Source organism: Lepisosteus platostomus, chromosome 10 (genome assembly GCF_059453375.1).
Source record: "Lepisosteus platostomus isolate fLepPlt1 chromosome 10, fLepPlt1.hap1, whole genome shotgun sequence".
NCBI lineage: Eukaryota > Metazoa > Chordata > Actinopteri > Semionotiformes > Lepisosteidae > Lepisosteus > Lepisosteus platostomus.
The window spans coordinates 57,425,371-57,445,426 of record NC_142620.1 but is presented as its reverse complement, the minus strand read 5'-3'; the positions used below and the strand labels follow the sequence as shown (position 1 = coordinate 57,445,426).

The 20,056-nt window shown below is 34.9% G+C and overlaps 1 protein-coding gene across 4 annotated transcripts in view; it reads right to left on the bottom strand.

Annotated features, from left to right (window-relative positions):
* aff2 (ALF transcription elongation factor 2) overlaps positions 1 to 20,056 on the bottom strand; it is a 197,406-nt gene that overhangs the window by 67,516 nt on the left and 109,834 nt on the right. For all 4 annotated transcript variants that reach the window (XR_015924988.1, XM_088597508.1, XM_088597509.1 and 1 more), the window contains 3 exons: positions 17,773 to 17,809; positions 17,484 to 17,538; positions 2,187 to 2,238 (listed from right to left, as the gene is read on the bottom strand). Coding sequence is in view for 3 of the 4 variants with exons in the window: in XM_088597508.1 (XP_088453634.1) it covers positions 2,187 to 2,238; positions 17,484 to 17,538; positions 17,773 to 17,809 (144 nt within the window). In the remaining variant the exon portion in view is untranslated. The remainder of the gene's footprint in view (positions 1 to 2,186; positions 2,239 to 17,483; positions 17,539 to 17,772; positions 17,810 to 20,056) is intronic.

Below are 20,056 nucleotides of genomic sequence, written 5' to 3'. Positions count from 1 at the left end.
AACACTATGCATGGACTCTATGCAGAAACTTGAGATGGCAGCAAAATTATTCTTACAAACCCCTTCCTCCCCTCTAAATTATATGTATCACAGTATACTCTCAACTGCACAAGTCACATGTTGTGGAACTTGTGAAACTGTATCAGAGACTCATGCTGATTAAATATTTTCAGAACTAAATAAGGCCAGGTTTAAATAAAGTTTAAATCTCTATCAATTATTGTTTGTAGAGTGGGGAAATGGAAGGGGTGTATAATGTGCCTGAATTCTGTGTGTTAGTTCTCTGTCCTGTTCCTACAGGGAGGCATTTGCTATTTTGATTTCATTTCTCAGCTTTTGTAACCTAAGAATGCACTGTATGCAGAAATGTATGTAGAAATCAATGTGTACAGTTTAAGCAGAACTCAAATATTTTTGAGGGTAATATAGATATGCTGGTCTGATCCAAAATCAAAGTGCAATTTCAGCTACAATGACTGTCATATAGCAAAGACAAAACACAATTCAATGTTTAGAACTCTAAAAGACAAGACAGTTTCTTACAAACTTTCAACACACAGTACATACAACATGTAAGTGTAATTTGTAACATGTAACTTGGTTTTAGCCTGACTACAAAGGTTCTGACACATTTAAATGTGCACTGAAAGATATTGCTCAGTCTGCTAGATGATACACCTTTCTTAATGAATAAAAAAAAAAATCTGTTCACACAATTATCCCTTAAATGCCTGTTGATGTTTATGTTGTTTATTTATATTATTTGCAGCTGCAATGACTTAACAATAAGAAGTGCAACTATTATTTTTTAGTGTTTTATAATCTTTTTAATTAAGTAAAAATAGCAAATTTAGTGTGTACAGTATAAGTAATGCGAAAGTAATTATTAACAAGAGATCATTAAACTACTCTGATTCCATTTTAAAAAGCTACTGTACATGACCAGACTATACACAGAATGACATTAATCCATTTAAGAAATTCAGCAACACACTGTTAAAAATGAACAGATAAAATATGTAAAAAGTACTGTATTGAGCTCAAATAAGTGTAACCCAAATACGTTATGAGTGTTATAATGTTTTATAATGAGTGTTATGTTATAATATACTATGAGTGGAAAAAACAGGAGCAGAAGATAAATACTGTATAGACCAGCCATAATAAGTATGTGGCAAGGTCACAGCAAGAAAAAAGCGATGCATGAAAGAGCTAAAAAACACAGTGACATTTTTTGACATAAAGAGAAACTGTATTTTAAGGCTCAGTTATTTATTAGTGTACACACCATCATAGCTCTATAAGAAGTGCTATACATCTTGTTTCCTTATAGCAAGCCAACAATTTTTGACAGTTTACAGTACCTCCTTCATACTGATGCATACAAAAATGGACTGTTTCTGAAACTGTCTCGACAAGATGTTATTGATTATGTATAAAAGCAACTTCATGCTTGTTGCTCCCATAGACTAAAACCTTTGTCATGAAAAGCCCGAGTGTCATTTTTGATTGTGATAAACATTCACTACATACCATGATGGTTATTGTTAGCAGGTATGTCTTTATTTTCCATATCCTATCATATTTCTACAAATTATCAGAATATTTGTCAGAGTTTTTGATTGCTTGCTTACTCAGATATTTCATTGTAATATTAGTCAATGTATTGAGAACTTATTCTCATTTCAGCAAGACTGCTACACAGTTTTCTGTTGTATATTATGTTGTATATTATGTGGTCATAAAACACATTACTTATTAACAATTATTTGAAAAGAACAACAGCATAAGCATAAAGTACACAATGGTCTTGGATAAAGATTATGGTACTATTGTGATCCTTTCTTGACAGATTTAATTCTGGGAATAAAGTTGAAAACAAATGTAATACACAGTGTATAGAGCATACAACATTTTTGATTAACACTGTTAAATAGCATTATTGTACAAGGCACACGTTTATTTTAATGTGAATGATATAAAGCCAACCACAGAGTCATGATTTCCATTCCAATGCTGATCAGCACAATCAGAAGCCATCATTTGGAAAGTCCCATTAAAATACTTGTACAGTTGCAGCTTTTGTATGACTGCTAGGATTTATACATAAAGAAAAGACACATACACACTCAGACAAACATTAAATTTGACTTAAAAAATCCTTGATTTATCACATGGAGATGTACCTGCTCACTGTCCTCTTCATCACTGCTGAGTTTGAGATCATCCTCTAGCATCCTGCAGAACCAGACAGAGAACATTAATCAATTACAAAACCCACTTTGAAAAAAATAGCAGTAAAACTACAAAACAAATGAAGTCTGAATTTAGCACTAGAATTTTTTTTCCATTTCAGCAATTATAAAGGTCTGAGCAATGGAATATGCCTTGGAGTTATACACGTCCGGCTACAGAGGGAGCTATTCATAAAAACAACTGTGTAACCACGGTGGTAAATATCTGTAATCGTCTTATTGTCCTTTTTTCTGATTTATATATATGGTTGACTAATGACAATACTAATGTGGGGGATACATTACCAACACAGGCAATGCCATCAAAATATCCCCTTTTTCCTCATTTGCATTCACTGTCTGTGATGCATTAAAGATTATGATGGGAAATGGCTTTTACTCGGTAGAAAATACCACTGTATTCTTTGGCTAGATGTTGAGGCTTATAAATGTGAAAAATATAATATTCTATTAGTGTTCTATTAATTAATGTCCTATTAAATGTTATTTTTTTCTGTTTTCATATAATAGATTTGCTGGTGTCTAATATGATATATTTAAATTAATGTTCATTTAATGTATATGCTGGAGCAGTCGTTAGTATTTCTGCCTCACAGCGCTGGAGCCCTGGGTTCAATTCCAAACCTGGGGTGCTAGTATATTTTTGTGGAGTTTCTATCTTCTCCCTGTGTTTTCATGGGTTTCCTCCAGGAGCTCCAGTTTCCTCCCACAGTCCAAAGACACACTGGTAGGATAATTGGTTTCTGAAAAAATTGGCCCGCCCTGGTATGAGAGTGTACATGTCTGTGTCTGTTTGCGCCCTGTGATGGACTGTTGTCCCAACCAGGGTGTATCCTGCCTTGAAACTGTTGCTCTCCGACGACCCTGAATTGGATAAATCAGTTAGAAAATAGATGGATACAAAGACTAATTATCACTTCTGAATGTCATGTAACTACAAGTTAACTTGAGTGTAGCAGTTAGGTTGCTGTGAGGAGAAGGGAGATTTATCAACATTTTTAGCTTGATTATTTGGTCTATCTATAATTTATTATTCATCTGTTTCCAATCATGACACAAGAGAAAGACAAGCTCAATGGACAAAAAAAATCTTAAATTTTAGTCAGGATATCAGCAGAGAATTATTGAGCAAAACCTTGAGGAAAAGTGCATTTCCTGTGCTTTCAGAACAGGTGTGTAGTTTCGTGAAGCTGGATCATTCCAAAGAACTGCAGGGGTTGTTTTCTGAGGTAAGTTAAATTTCAATGTTTATATGATATTTTACATTTCCCATGCTTTTGGCATTAGTTTGTCACTGTAGAATGTCCAGTTATTACTTAAGCATTACCTGCGTACAGTATTCACTTTTCCAATTTATTGATCAGTTCTGTCATATTGTTGGTAAATGTAACTTCAGAATAAAGCATTTCATTATCTTTCCTATCATATCTTTGGTATGACATGTCTTTGTTATGCAAGTCTTTGTTTTTATAAGTACATCACCTATTTTTATAATATATTACACGTCTTGTTTCTAGTTTACATGGTACTAGAGTTGCAAGGCTTTGTCATACTGACCAGATTTGTTTGTGCAACTCTTATTTCGTTTATCTAAAATTTAATGAGTTTAACAAATATATATATATTGATATTTTAGTAACATTAATAATTGATTCATAACAACATTAATTTGAGTATATGGTTAAAAATATGCCAATTCCAATAGTGTAACTAAAGTACAATTGCATTTCCGTATTAAGAGGTGATGATGATGAGGATATGCTATTGCATTATAGTGAAGTGCTCAGGAGTACTTATGGTTTTCCTCACATACTATTTACCTCTGTGTGTCAAAAACAGGATTTAAGGATAGACACATTTGTCACGATCGCTAACCCCTCCTCTTAAGGGAGCTCCAGCCCTTCCTCGTTCCTTCCCATTGTCTGCACCTGTTCCCTATTCCCGTTCCCCCTTAAAAGCCAGACGCGGACTTCACTCCTGGTTCCTCATTGATTTCCACATCATGAGAGCCCGGGGTCTTGCTGCGTCTGGCTCCGTTATGCTTTTAACTTTCCATTCCTAGTTCCTGGTTCCCCTCGCCGGTTCCGACCCGGTTCGTGTTTTAATTCCCTGGATGGATCCCCTGGCCTTGGACTCTACCCTTTGTCTCGGATTACTCTTTTGGATTTCCTACATGGATTGTTCGCCTGGACTCACTTCCCCTGGACACCTGCACTGTATGGACACGCCCCCCGTCTCCAGACCCTAAGCCTGCATGACTATTTTTCCCCTTGTGTCTTCACTATTCTGGATCGTGTCGTCCGCATAGGGCCCGGAAAGAACTGTTTGTTACAACATTTTCCTAAGTGTCCCAAAAGAGAACAAGGTTTACACAAGCTCTATTTCTAAAATAATATATTCTCAAATACAAAAAATCAGCTCTCTTTGCCTAATTTCTCATACTGTAGTTATTTGAATTCCACAAACCATTGCCACAGTTCACTTTTCTATCTTCTCCATTGTCTTACTAGGAGCTATGAATATACCATTTATTTTTCTGATGAGACTTTTTGCTATATGTCCTGATAGTTACAAAAATATTATAAATATGATTTGTTAAATATAGTTTGATAAACTACTTTTCAAATTGGTTCTTATTATATTCAGATTATATCTGAAAATGTAAGCATTACATTTCCAATAAACCTCAACAGTCAAAATGTGCACAGGAGGATATTCAGAAGATAGTAAAGTTAACCAGGAATAAAACAATCATTTAAACCCAAGGAATTATACTTCAACTGGAATAATGAGATAATGATGAGCTGACAATTTTAATCGCAATTTAAACCTTTTGAATTTTTTTAATCTACACTGTTATTGAGTCAGATAGAAGTACTTTCTTCTACAGATTTGACCACTCAGTGACTCTTTTCAGTAATGGCAGAATATTGCAATTCTTTACAACATATTATCATTGCATGTCATGCACTGATATCGCAAAAAAGACCTGAAAATAATGCCAGCAGACCTTACAGCAGCCTACAGTAATAAATGGCTGTTACAGCTAAGGTTTTGATTGAAAACCTGAGAATTTAACTAAATTTTGAATGTGGCACAAATAGCAATTACAAACCGCCTTTGCAAGGAAACTTCCCCTAAACGTGGACTTATTATTGAAGAAAAGTTCAAAGTTTGGAGTTTTCTATGAGCTAAGATGTTGTGCAGCATCATAGATTGAGCATTACTTTCTACCCAACTACCAGTCATTAACTTTCTAATATTTCACAGATGTCTAAAGTTGAAAAAAGTTCCTTCTATGGATTCCTAAAGTTCCTTGTATGGATTTATTGAATGGTAGGAGTCAAGGGAAAGGCTCTAGGTATTTTTTCAGAGAATGGAATACTGCTCAGACCTTCCACCCTACCTAGAAATGTATAAATCAAATAATCTTAAAAATAACAACCCACATAACATTCAACTGAAGCAAACAGACAGGATTTTACAAGGAAACATAGATTACATTGTGGAAAACTGTATACTGTATGACTGTGTAACCTATGTTTGCAATATTATTAAACAACAAAAGCTTCATATAAAATAATACATTCTTAAAGATGTCCTAAGGTGCACATAAATGATAAGAGCTTATTCCATTGCACATATGTTTTAAACAATAATTGCTGGTTAGTCCAAATTAGGTGGTAGTTTCAGATAAGTACCCTTGGGGGAGTTTGTAAAACTTTAAATCCATAGTTCTGCCAGCACTTTAAAGCTATGGATAAGCAGGTAGTGAAAACATTAACTGCCTCTGCACAGTCATATCTAGGTGAAAGCAGAGTAATTTATCAAGTTAAAAAAAAATATTTTATTCCTCTTGCATTATATTTGTGGGAATATGCAATTTAAATATTAGCAGTGATTTATCATCATTCATTCCCCACAATTAGCATGGCTTAATTATCTATTAGCTGAGAGAATTGTTCATCGGTGACTGTAACTGCCCAAAATGTCTTTAATCATTTTGGTGCTTCACCTTAATAAAAAATCATTAAAAGAAGAAAAGAAGGCAAAGTGAAGCCAAGATGGCAAAGTGAAGATAAGACAATCTTTATTTAAATTCCAAAAGTGGTAATATTAAATAAACATGAACCATTTTTTATTACCTCACAAAATATTTGTGGTTAATCAATGAACAATTCCAACAAATGAAAATGTCACTGAAGCCATGCAGAAAGGGTTTACTAGTGGACAAAAACAACATAACTAGGGTGTGTCTGGAATAACTTTCTATTCAGAGTCAATATGAACCAGTGTATGGCTAAACAAGTTTTTATTTTAAAACTTGTGCATGAAAATCTTAGTGAAACATGTAAAGCTTTTATTACTGATTTGAAAAGATACTTGTATTAAAGGTTAAGCAAACACATTCTTATCAAGGTGAGTATTCTCACCTCATACAATGGCTCAAGTTGGTTCTCAGCTAATCCTGTGCTGCTCTAATAGTTCACAGCAGGGTAATGATTGGATTAAGCTGGGTTTCTAATTTAATTATTGGGGCTGTGAAATCCTTAGCACTAAATAATTATCAAGAGATTATGGTATAAGTGGTAGTGTGCTGCTACCTTTGAAGGATGTTCCTCTCCTTTCCCTTATCAGGAAGAGAATTTGTTGAGGGAAACAAAAGTTACATATGAGCACTACAGTTTTTATCCAGAATCCGTGTTTTCTGTAGCAAACCACACACTAATCAGATGCAAACCTGAGGCCACAGCTGCTCTGGAGACACTGGGGTATTTATCTATGAAAAGGGTCTCATACAGCAGGAAGAAGCAATAAAGAAGAAACACTGAAGTACACAGATAAATAGTTTACAACAACTACAGTAAGTATGAATGTATTTGAAAAAATAATTGTACTTATAAAACAAATTTATTCAAAAAGCATTTACAGAGATTATACATTTCCTTTACAAGCATGTCTAGTTCACATGCTGAGACAAAATTGTTTATCTATCAACTATACACTAGTTAAATAAATAGCATTTTATTGCACGAAAGAAGACATTTATGTATCACATATAGTCAAAAGTCAATAAAGAAGACTGTTTCTGCAAGCTGAACATAGCCTTCTTGAACATACACCCGGTTAAAGTACAGTAATGTTGAAGGGTAGTTTCAGGCATAAAGGGAATTATGAAAGAAGAGTGAAATAATGAAAGTGAAAGGGAATTTAGGATAATACAGGTACTAACTTGTGACACACAGTGGGTACAACCCTGCCTGTTAAATTTTCTCTCTTAGCATCATCTAAGCACTTCATATAATTAAATCTAGTGGGAAACCTATAGGTAAAACCTATGTCTAGTATTCATTACGTAATCAATCAATTCCATTCTCAACTTCCTGTTGCATGTTTGCAAAAAAAAGAGAAAATCAGTTTCGTTTTGTGGCAAAAGATTTTGAGGAATTACTGTATAAAATAATAAATCTGTTATGATAAGAAAATGGGAAGTTCATCTGAAAAAAATGAAACTTACCATTTTTTTTATTACCTCACAAAATATTTGTGGTTAATCAATGAACAATTCCAACAAATGAAAACTTCACTGAAGCCATGCAGAAAGGGATTACTAGTGGACAAAAACAACATAACTAGAGTGTGTCTGCAATAACTTTCTATTCAGAGGCAATATGAACCAATATAACTACATGAACCATATAACTATAAGATATAACACATTCCTGTACTATGTCAAAAATGCTAAACAGGAAGATTCAGCAAGTTTACATCCAAGAAAACTGGAAATAAGCTTTCTATTAATTGTCAAATTAGGTTTTTCCGTTTCACAGTGTTGAATCTGAAGATTCTTCAAGCTAAAGAGAAATATGTTTTTTACAGCACAACCCAAATTGTAATGGATTAGCCAAATATAATACAATTTTCTCTTCCTTTCAATATGCCATTGGAGTGACTATTCAAAATGCAATTTCTGCCTTAAAGTCTTCACAATTGCATCTTAAATTAATAATCTCAGAAAATGTGCTAGAAAATAAATTATAACAAGACTAGGAATCTTTCACCATGTTTGACAAGATTTATTTAAAATAAAACTTTGTAAAAGTGAAATATTTGAAAGGAACTTATCTCATTTCCTAAAAAGCATTTAAGCAAGACATGGGAGATGGTTTAGATGGGTAACAGCTACTGTGATAGTAGTGACATCCCAAGACAGTAACGTCATTGATATTCCTCACCATTCCTATCAAGGGAAGCTGTAAAATTACTTAAGTATTAAAGAAATTAAAGAGTGAGATGGCAGGAGATGGGGCTGTTTTATTTTATTGTACTATAATGTGCCAGGGGATTAACACTGCTACTGCATTGAGAAAGCACTTCAGAATGACAGTGTGTTTAAAAAATGTGAAATGTAGCAGTAAGGCACATGCCTTGAGTCATTAAAGCCAAATATTGAATGAATGCTCAGTACAGTACTCAGTACTCAGTACAATTCCAATAATTATTGCTATTTACATATAGTTTAATTTTAGATTTTGGTATGGCTTTTACCTTGCCCTGACATACTGTATTTCAACAAGATTTCAACAATAAAACAATTTCCTTGTTGAACATGCTCCATGCACTAAGTAGTAACAAAATGGTGCTTTGTGTAAATATCTAAAACAAGGTGTAACTATCAGCTTTTGATTCAGAATAGTAACTAAAGACATATAATATTTACCTAATTCTAGAATACACCTGTTTAAATGGAACTTAAAAGACACAAAACAGATAATGGAACACTTGTCCAATTGCTACAGAAAAGCCCAAACTGTACGTCAATGGCAACTGACACTAATCCTCAGCAGTTTTTTTTATTTTAACCTGTTTGGCCTTAGTGCCTTGTGTTGAACCTGTGTCTGCATACACAGAGCAGAAACTAATGAAGCTCCTCCCTGCTAAACCTCATTCTACACCCACATTATTATTACATATTTTTTATATTTTTTTTAAATCGACCACCATCAGTGCCAAATTGCCATTTAAGTGTCATCCTCTGGGTTTTTGCTTGACAGAGATGGTTGCTTTTGTTAACACGAGCTTTCACTTCAACCCATTTAATTCCACAGTTTGACAGTTCCACAATAGCTGCCTTCGACTCGTGAGCAGGCTGTGATTTAGCAGCAGGGGACTGTGGGAGTCCAGCCTGTGCTCCTCCGAGAGCTCTTAGTAGAACACTTGCTAGGAGCAGAGAAAAGGCTGAGGAACAATGCTGGAGAGAAATGCTGGGTGATCCTCATAATTTAACTGAGATGCTTTGTGCCCCAGAGCATTACAAAGTACTGTATCATTATCTGCATTTGGGTAGCTGAATTGGTTTTCATATTAGTGACTGTTCCCAATACAAAACGTCTGTCCATCTCTTAATAATTTAATGTGTCTATTTAACTGTTAGTTTAAATATTCAATTTACCTCATAAAAACAAAAGTCTACTACATATATAATTATAGTTCCGTCTGTTTATTTAATACATTTAAACATTTATTAAAATACTGTAAATACAAGAAATGGCCTCAACCTTATAGACATGAATATAGACATGCCTTCTATATTCAGTTTTACCAATACTCAATAATACCAATTTTCTATCTCCTGACAGGCATGATGACACCTAAATCACATCATCCCTAATTGACAGAATTTTTCTTGCATCAATCAGAATTTACTACAAAAGGCATAAAGGTCTCTGTTCAGAAAATAGTTGTTCAGTTGTTCAAGAATGAAATCCGTCTCCATTAGATGACATCGTCACTTAATATACTGTATGTTCCCTAAGCAACATTGACATGTCTTTGAAATTAAATCTATTGACAGCTCAGCAGAAATTATTTAAATCATGGCCAGAAGTGTATGATGGGGCATATTTGGGAATGTGAAAATGCATTATTAAAAGAATGTTAAAAATGCTGCTGCAGATTGGACCATATGGCAAAACATAATTAATAATGAATGCTGTGTCCATGAGATGATGAAAAGATGGCATGACATAGATGCAATACGAGGGTTCATCACTTTTGTTTTTAATATTAGACAGTGTTAATCACTAAAATATCAACCTGTATAGTGGAGCAAAGCAGCATAGTAACAAAATATCTGTGTCATGTCTGCCTAGGTTATTTAAATATTTGTTCAGACAGGACATTTTGTTCAGATTTCCGTTATTGTCAGCAGTGCTTCCTCTTTAGGGTTTCTACCTTTCAAATGGCACAAAACAGTTTTTCCTTGGCTTGTGCTCTTAATATTTTCAGTTTGTGGGGGATCATAGTATTTTCACCAAGTTTCCCATTCCTCCAGGCAATAAGTGAAACATCTAAAAAAAACTGCTTTATTACAGAAAACAGAAACAAGCAAATACACAAAATTATGACCAGGTGACAACACTATCTGACTTTTGAGGCTTCTGTTAGTATAGACCTGACCTCAGGAGGTGTTCAATAATGCCTCTTTATTGAAAGCATGTTGCTGTGTTTGCATTTATCAGCAGCAGGTTGATGTTCAGAACCCATAAGAACAACAATAATAATAATTCCTTATATTGATATGGTGCCATGAAAATATAATGCTAAAGAGGTGATCGTTAACCATTATCTCAATTCAATTGAAAACACTCCTTTAGAGCCAAAAGTCACTGGGGTTTAACAATACAATCCAGTAACTCCTTAATGAATTACAGTTGGTGTTAAACAAGCAGCTATATCTTATTCTGATCATGTTTTCAAAGAAAGTAGCAATTTCTTACTGGTAAGGACGTCTGGAATAAAGTACCTTTAAGAAACAAAGTGGCTTCAGCAATTTTGATCTACTATATATCTTTGCACACTACTGTTCTCACAATGAACCACACTACAATGCCTGCTACTCCTTCACAAAGTTGCTTAAGCATAGGGAAGAAACCATGTAAAATACTGAAAATCCAAAGGAGCATAAGAACAATTAACATGATACTAAAACTCAACAAATCAGATGTACTAGATTTTAGAATTAGGCATTGGTGTTATCTCACAGTTTATCCAAAACTCTTACAAGCTTGATTACAGACAGTGTTTATTGTAAAAATGTAGTCTCTTAGGGTCTCGCATATGTATAGCAGCTGTATGTCTATGTACTCAGTTCTGTTCTCTGTGCAGTGACTCTGAGTGTTGTCAGAGAACCAAGCAAATGTTCGTTCCAGCTGAATGTGCTCACAGTTTCTAGCCTTGCCCTTGTCCTTCATATTCAGACAAAATCAGAATATTTCAGATTCCAGAATTAAAGCTCTGAAAAGAGCCTTCTGTGACAAGGAGAGATTATCCATTGTTCACCATGACGTCCAGGCAAGTGGTGAGTGGTACCTGATCATCACGGTGCTAGTCCAGTGCTCTACTCTGTGACCGTCTGGGTTATGGGTGTATACACGTATATTATAGGGGTATAAGAAATACAGATTTAATCGCTGCTTCACTCCAAGAGGTAATATAAATTTAAAAAATGAAACTGAGAGTGTACCTTAAATAGGCAGCATCAATAATTCATTTTATGTTCATTTACAGTAGATTAATCTCCACTTATCCATCAGTGTGGATGGATGGAATAGTTTTTCTTGTCATCCTGTCATTTTATGTGTCTCCCCTCAGTACAAGAAACTGTACTTAACATTGAAGTATGAAAGTACTTAAACATGTTGTGCACTTCCGTCTGTTGGTGGACCAACTTATTTACTCTTCTCAGGCTCACTTGCCTCTAGTGCCCTGAGCTGCTACTTTGTTCTAGATCTGTCAGCTGCTGACTTGTCAACAAAGCTAGTCAGGTGAGAAAGAGCTGTCATCACTCAGAAAGGAACTTTAAGACCCATTAAGTGTCACTGTGTTTCAGACATTCAGCTTCATGTTGCCCACTGCCCAGCCAAAACAAGACAGACTGATCTTCAGTAATGTAATAGTGCAGAGGGTATGAAAAAGATTATAATCAGGCACAATGTGTTTAAAATGGCTCTGTCAAACATTTAGCACACATCTATACTAGCACACACTCTTGTGGGAAAGTCAAAGAACTATATTACCTTGTTATTGACACAAAAGTTTGTGTTGTACAGTGCATAGCACTCAAATTCAATTATAGTCAATCATCAGAGACCAAAAAAAAAGATGGATAGTTTTTAGACAGAAAAAGAAATCTGATAATGTTGTAAAAGGATGCAGATGAAAATCCAATATCTCTATTTGAATGTTTTCACAGGTAAAGATTTCTGGAATAAGGTACATTATTCTATACTAAAATACAGAATAAAGCCAGGATCTGACATTTTACAACTCTTAGTCTACAATTTAAAGCAAAAAAGGAAACAAAAGACACAGTGACTGTTTTATATTGGTCTTGAATGTAAGAAGGCTCCAGCATTCCTGATGCTTTGTGAAAATGACCACAGCCTCTATGGGAGCAATATTTTATTTTCTTTCCCCATGACACTGTAAAACCATATGTACTAATTTCAGTCTTTTGGCAGGTACAATCACTCATTTTTTAAAGTGAAAAAAAATAAAAGAAAATGTACAGCTTTACCAGTTGACAAGTACAGGAATGGCTCTGTCTGAAAAGCTTGACCTGTCTGGGTGAATGGAGGGTGTGTGGATTTAAAAACTAAACAGATCAATGTAGGAACCGTAGTTATCAGAAAGAGTCCTTTTACTCCTTGTCACTGGTAACACAAAGAGCTAACCTGTGATTTAAAACCACACAGACACTATTAGGATCCTGCTATGGGGATGTCCTTGTCCATACTGTACAGTCCCTCACCTCAGCCTTCAGAAAGAGTTATTTCTCCTTTTCATAGCTTATTTAGTTTGGCTGTCAGTCACCTTTTAAGTCACAATCTGTTTAGTGTAAATTTAGTAAAAATTCAACTGCAGGTTTAAGAACTATAATGAATATATAATTATTATTTTATTTATTTCTATTTTACTTCATCTGTTGAGGTACATGGATTAAATATTTAATTCAGAAGTGCTTGTCATAGTTAAATCACACAGTTTTGCAAACAAAAAAAATCATAAGAATTTTTCTGAAGTCATGTGTGACAGAGGAGTCTGTCACAGGGTACAGATAGCACAGAAGATACAACATTCATACACCTTCCATTGAGCGGTTGCTAGATAAGTTCTGGTGCACACTCAGGGCTTGACTAGTAACTGCTATTACTTAATTACATATACATTCACGTACATAAATATACCTAATTTCACATACATTCAAATACTTAAACACAGGTATGAGTGAGTATTGTGGTGTGAATGAAGAGCGCTCTCAAAATGGATGTTACTCACTGTTTGTTTGGTGTCAGTACTTCTGGGGTGAGTCAGCCTATGGTGGCCTCAAAAGGCCAAACCTAACCCCAGTTCTCAAGGGTTATTTATGGAAAGGGGAAAAAACACTTTGTTCCAGAGGGGGGGGGACTTACAAGCTATTTAAGCTGGCTCCTCACCTTAAGAGTTGGTTGGTTGTTGGTGGAGAGACGGAGAGACGGAGAGACGGAGAGACGGAGAGACGGAGAGACGGAGAGACGGAGAGACGGAGAGACGGAGAGACGGAGAGACGGAGAGACGGAGAGACGGAGAGACGGAGAGACGGAGAGACGGAGAGACGGACCGACGGACCTTTATTTGAATAATTAGTTTTGTTTTCTGGTGTGGGAGACTGGGAGCACAGTAAATAGACTGCACTTGTTTGCTTAGGTGCTTTTGCGGCAGAGCCAGTTTGAGATAAAACAGACCTACTTTGGCCTTGCTCAGGCCATTGTGTGACATCAGGTTTAGGCATAAACTCAGTATGCACATCAGGGTTTAGAATTGGTTTCATCCATAAAGAGCTATCAGTCACCATTACACTCCATTAAATTGGCTGTATACATGATTTTTCAATTCAATGCAATGCAATGCAATTCATTGTACGATTTCTAAAGTAATAATTTATTAAAAACTAGAACAAGAGTGGATAGACTGTTTTAAAAATGGAACATAAAAGATATTATGTTTTCTATTGTTTGAAATAGAGAGGATTGCTTTTTCCAATAATTTTCTACATACTATATGAAATTTAAATTAACAGTTATTCATCACACAAAATAAAGTTCCCTTTGCTTTCTACAAAGATCTTATTTTCAACGTTCTGTTACCATAGCAGCACTTGGAATCTTAATCCAGTGTGAAAGGTCATGAGAGGTTGTCAGATACAGTTCCTCTTTAGCTTTGAGTCTGTGCTGGGATGGAAACGCAAGGCATCATTAAGGGCTGAGGCTGATTTGTTTTCTTGAGATACTGTAGTCACAAAGCAACCTCTCTTTTCCCTTGACAAGTAGACATTTTATATATACACACCAGCACCAAAAACCTTATTACTTATAAATGTAACAAATTCACAAGGTTATTATCAGGAAAATAATACTTTTGTAGTAACTGCACTGACATTTTATCAAATAGACTGAACACGCAGTAAACATTATATTGATTAACATTTGTCATCAGCAGGTCATCAGGACAGCCATAACTAGCAGTGCAATAAATCATGTGTACACTATCTGCAATTTAGCCTTTACACCAGGATCCAGATGCTGTCTTGTGGAATTCTGTCCCATTCCTCTTGTACATCCTGGACTAGCATGGGCCTGTTCATTGTCATCCCAGATCATCCCAGAAAGGTTCCCCATCAGACTGTGATGGGCATGTCAGTCACTGTTGATCCACCTGGATCATGCCTTTTTTGTTATGGCCAACCCTGTAGCCTCAAAATATATTCATCCTTATTGAAAAGCTTAAACAGTTTGTTCACCGTAATCAACCAATAATTCATGTACAAATAATTTTGTGATTTGAGTACATTTTAGCACATGGTATAATATTCTTTAATCAGACGGCATGTCCAGAATAAATGACACATAGCATTGCACTGTTACTTGTATATGCTGTATATATTGTAACTTCTCAGTATATTTTTTGCATTATACAGCTCATTGCGTAAATGTCTTCTATATCATAAAAATAGATCCAAATCCAACCTAGATGACTTCGTATTAAACTATATTACTGCTCACATTGTTGCACAGTAACTGTAGCAATAGTGATGTTTGGTTGTGACTAATGGCTTTTACAGTGTATATTACAGTGATCATAATCATCAGCTACAATAAAGTGATAGTGCAGGCAAACAGCACTGTGCAGTTTAATTGCTCTCTGTAGTGGTAAATTCCAAATCAATGTTTTGCAAATGCATATTAATGGACAATTGCAGATGTTATGGGTAGAATACATTATATACATTTAGTCTAAAAACAGCATTTTTTAAAGATCCTTTTAAAGCTTTTTCTTTCTCAAACATATGTGTCCTTTAAATATAAAGATACAAGGTGAGTGTTTATAATTGTAATCAATATGCAAATAAAAACTAGGTATCCATTTTATGTATGTATATTTAAACATATGTATTTTAACTCTCTCAAAAATAAGGATCTCTCATGATACTGTCAACTTGTTTCATTCTGCTATGGAATGTGGACAAGAATGCCACCTCATACAAGATTTGTTTGTTCTGTTGAAAATGTGGCTTGGATCTTCTTTTAACTTATGTCTAGATAATTTTAACTAAAGAACAGCCCAATTAATCTACAGAAATACCTGACAAACATCACTTGAGGCATTTAAAATGAAATTGTTAGCATTTAATTATACGTTTTGACATTGGAGCACTGGTCAGGCAATATATTGTCTGCACACTTCAAGTGCAATGTGTATTATGATGGCAGCAACATTAGCACAAGCTGACTTTGAGCTCACTGCCATGAGCGGCTCTCAGACTCTGGGAAAGAGGACAGGCAGTCATCCACTGACAGGGTGGGCTATGGTCAGATGGATCAGATTGGGAATTACATTGACACTGAGATAATGTTAGCCATGAAGCTCACTGCTCTGATCCACTTCACTAGTTGTCTTTGATATTCACGCAATATACTACATCACCTCTTCTTAATTACCACAATTAATTAATACCACAAGTTCTTTTGCTTACTTAAAGCTATACTTCAAGTTTTTCACATTGAGAATATATATTTTCCCTCAGAAAGAAACAGAAATGATTTATTTATAAGGCACACATTAGATACCTCTAAAAACAAAAATGGCCCTTTACATTTCATAAAAATTTTCTATACTTCTTCTTCATTCAGTCATTTACATTTGTTTTCTAACTGCCATGACATACTAAATAATCAAATGTGTGCAACCACTCAGTTCTGTACATTAAATAATAATATCTGTTTAACTTGACAAGACCGATTCCATTTATTGCTGTACAATGCACACATAGTATGTTATGCTTTCAGGCTAGCTGCTCTGTATAATATGTACCTAACACTACTGTTCAGCTGTGCTTATTTGGCAGTAACAAAGTTCACAGCAGAAGAACCTGCTTGACCCACAGTCAATGCATTTAGCTATCCTAGACAATGTATTGACAAAAATGCTCTTGCCTAGGGCAGGCATTCCCCAAACATTTAGAATGTTTTAACATTAAATCATTTAAGACTTCCTAGAAATACAAAGCTACTACTGGAAAAAATACATCATATCATGAAAAAAAAAGTTGTAAAATGCAGGTGACTGGCATCCGTACAAGAGAAATATAATTAGAAAAAAGCACATTATAAATATGCTCTGTGTTGTCTGCCAGATTGCACAGGGCTTTGTTTTAATAGATGAACATACTTTATCCTCAGTTGCACCAAATTTACTTAGATTTATAAATTGACACATATTGCTTGTTCATTGTGCACTCCCACCACAAATGAATTAACCAAAAATATTTAGCATTGAATATTACAATGCTATATTAATGCTTAATATGGAACACATACACTTTATGAGCAAACAAATCCTACTTGCCAGAAATCAAAAGAAGAACAAGTATAAAATATTATTAAATAATCTGAATATGACTTTAAAAACTACCTTACTTATTAATGTTTTAACAATTTTGTCCAAATAAATACACAGATAGTTAAGGAGGAAATTCTTAATATATTTTTGTTTCTTAAGTTAGTGGTCCAGCTCTGTTCAGAACTTTGTAGTCTTGCTCTAAGGGACCTGTTTTTCAGTGGAACAAAGAAAACAATATGACAGCAGGTCCCTGGGGGGTTTAAAATAATTAATCAAATGAATACTCACGACTTCTGTGGCACAGACTTGGTTGCAGGCTTGTTACTGGGAACATTGCACCGTTCTGCAAAGGAATTTACATTTAAATGTCAGAGCACTGTTTTGATTAAACGTTGTCCAAAAGCCGTCAAGCTATCAATTTAGCTTTACTAACAACATGTCACATAGCATAACGTTTTAATGAAAATTAACAATGTTCCTCTGTTGCACCATATAATTAATATTTCATTCCTAGATTTAATTACATTTCAGAAGGATTAAGTTGGCATGTAGATTACAACAACAAAGGAAGACCTACTTTGTCCATTGTATCCTGAGGTTAAATGTTGGGAGTCCTGGAAAAAAAAAGAGAATATAGTGCACTTTGAGGAAATTGTAGTGAAGACAAATATGTAGGATGTGGTTTTGCTTGGAGACTTAATTTATATTAAAAGAATTAGAACACACAAATCACGTGTCAGTCTGTGTAGGCAGAAGAGGAAACAGCTCATTTAAATGATGGCACCATTAACTAAGGACTTATTGACCCTGCTCTCAAAATTGTCAGTAAGATCAGGTTAAGGGATTCTGGCCATGTACCATTAAGACACAAATGAGAAAACTGGGTGATATAAGAAGAAAATCACAAGTGGTAAATTGAGACTAGGCCCCAGACACAAGGGCTATGAACAGCAGGACAGGACAGTGATGGACTGTAAGATATGGAAATGTTAAGCCTTACCTCTGTCAGGCAGCCTTGTGCTGCAAATTTCTACTGCTTACATTCAGCATTTCCAGTGGAGGTGAGTGTGATCATTTTGAAAATACCAAGATAACAGTTTTCACTACAACCACTGACTACTTACTTCTTAGTGTGCTACAAACTACTATGAACTACTAACAAGAAAACAGTCAAATTGTGTTGGTATTATCAAAGCATAATCCTATTGTTTCCAGATGCTTTTTAAACCTCCACCCAAACATTCTACTAGAATGAACAGTCCCCCTATTTAGATTTTTTTTTCATTTTAAAATAATATTTACAGTATTATCTTAACTCTGACATAAAAATAGGCATGTGCCAGGGGAGCAAATTAAATTATGTTTTCACATAACTCCCGGAACATGCTAATTTCCCACAGATTATACAATGAAACACAATAAAAATTTTCCTGATCATTGTTTGCTGGGGGGGGGGGGGTCTGGCAGATAAACAGTCAGTGTGACAAACGTTAAGCACTGCTATAAACACACACAAACGTATGTGGTAGAAAATTACATTTTACCATTGATTTATTGTCCTGTTTTTGGACATTTGGAAAAGTCCAAGGTTATACATTTTAGATTTTTTTAAACATACATCTTTTGACTCAACTGCAATTTCCCAGAATACTTTCTCATGGCAAGCACAAATCCAGAGTGTCCCATATTCACTGAGAGCACATTATAAAAGGATAGTAGAATAGAAACAATTTGAACAAAAACAACATCCAGTTATAATCTGTGAGATCATTCTGGACCTAGTTCTGGCTCCACTCCACAGCTTTCCAAGTCAATTCCAGCTGCCACTGCATCGTGACCAAAAGCAAATGGATTTTATAGCATTGGAAAAACATCAATACACTATAATTTGTAAAAAAAAAATTCTGCTTCTATTTTCTATTACTTGTTTCTTTAAATTATACATTTTGCAAGAGTTAAAAAAGAAAGTACAGCAAATTGACTTCTATATTCATCACTTTCAACCATAATTGTTTTTCAATATAATACTTATAATCTCCAGTATCTTTCTTTTCATCAGTGTTCAAAATAATCATATTACTCTTGTTGTTTTTGCCCTAAATGGGTAGATTACTTATAATATTGCAAAAGTGTTTCATTCACTACTCTAATTTCATACTAACAAAAATAAGTTAATAGTGAGCTCAGTTTCTGTCACTGAATGCAGTCTACATGATAGTTACTACAATGAAACCTTACAGCTAATTCTTTGCTGTAGCAATAATTTCATATATCCTCACTGTAGATGGACCACATCAAGTGCAGTGCCCCATGGGGGAGCATACTCTTCTTCAGAAGCATAGTGTGAGGTGTGAGGACAGGGGTGCTAAATTCTGCTCAGAAAGTCTCCACTGGGCTTCAGACACAGCATTTGCTAATAATGAAGGGTGAGTGTATTGAGGACTACACTTTTTCACTGTAATACAGTATACGCTAAAATACAAACATTGTGTTTTCAAGAGGATCTTGGCACTCAATTGAAAGTTGTGCTTATTAAGAGGAGATATGTTACAAGTAAGACGCCAAGTGGCTGATAAAATTCCCTTCCACTCACCAACTTCAGTATAGATAGGAAAGTAACTTGATGTGTTCTTTGAAAGTACAGTTTTTCTGATGACTATGTTCTCTTTGTTCACTTCTTTAGTTTTGAGGATACTGCCTGTTTTGTTCTACTGGGAACATCTGTATGTTTCAGTTTATTTCAAGGATCTAAAAACCTGACAGGCAAGCACTCCAGTGACTTATATCACTGATGATACTTTTCTCTTCTCTTTTTTCCCCCTGAGGGGAGTTAATTGTGTCTTCATGTAACATTGGTGAAT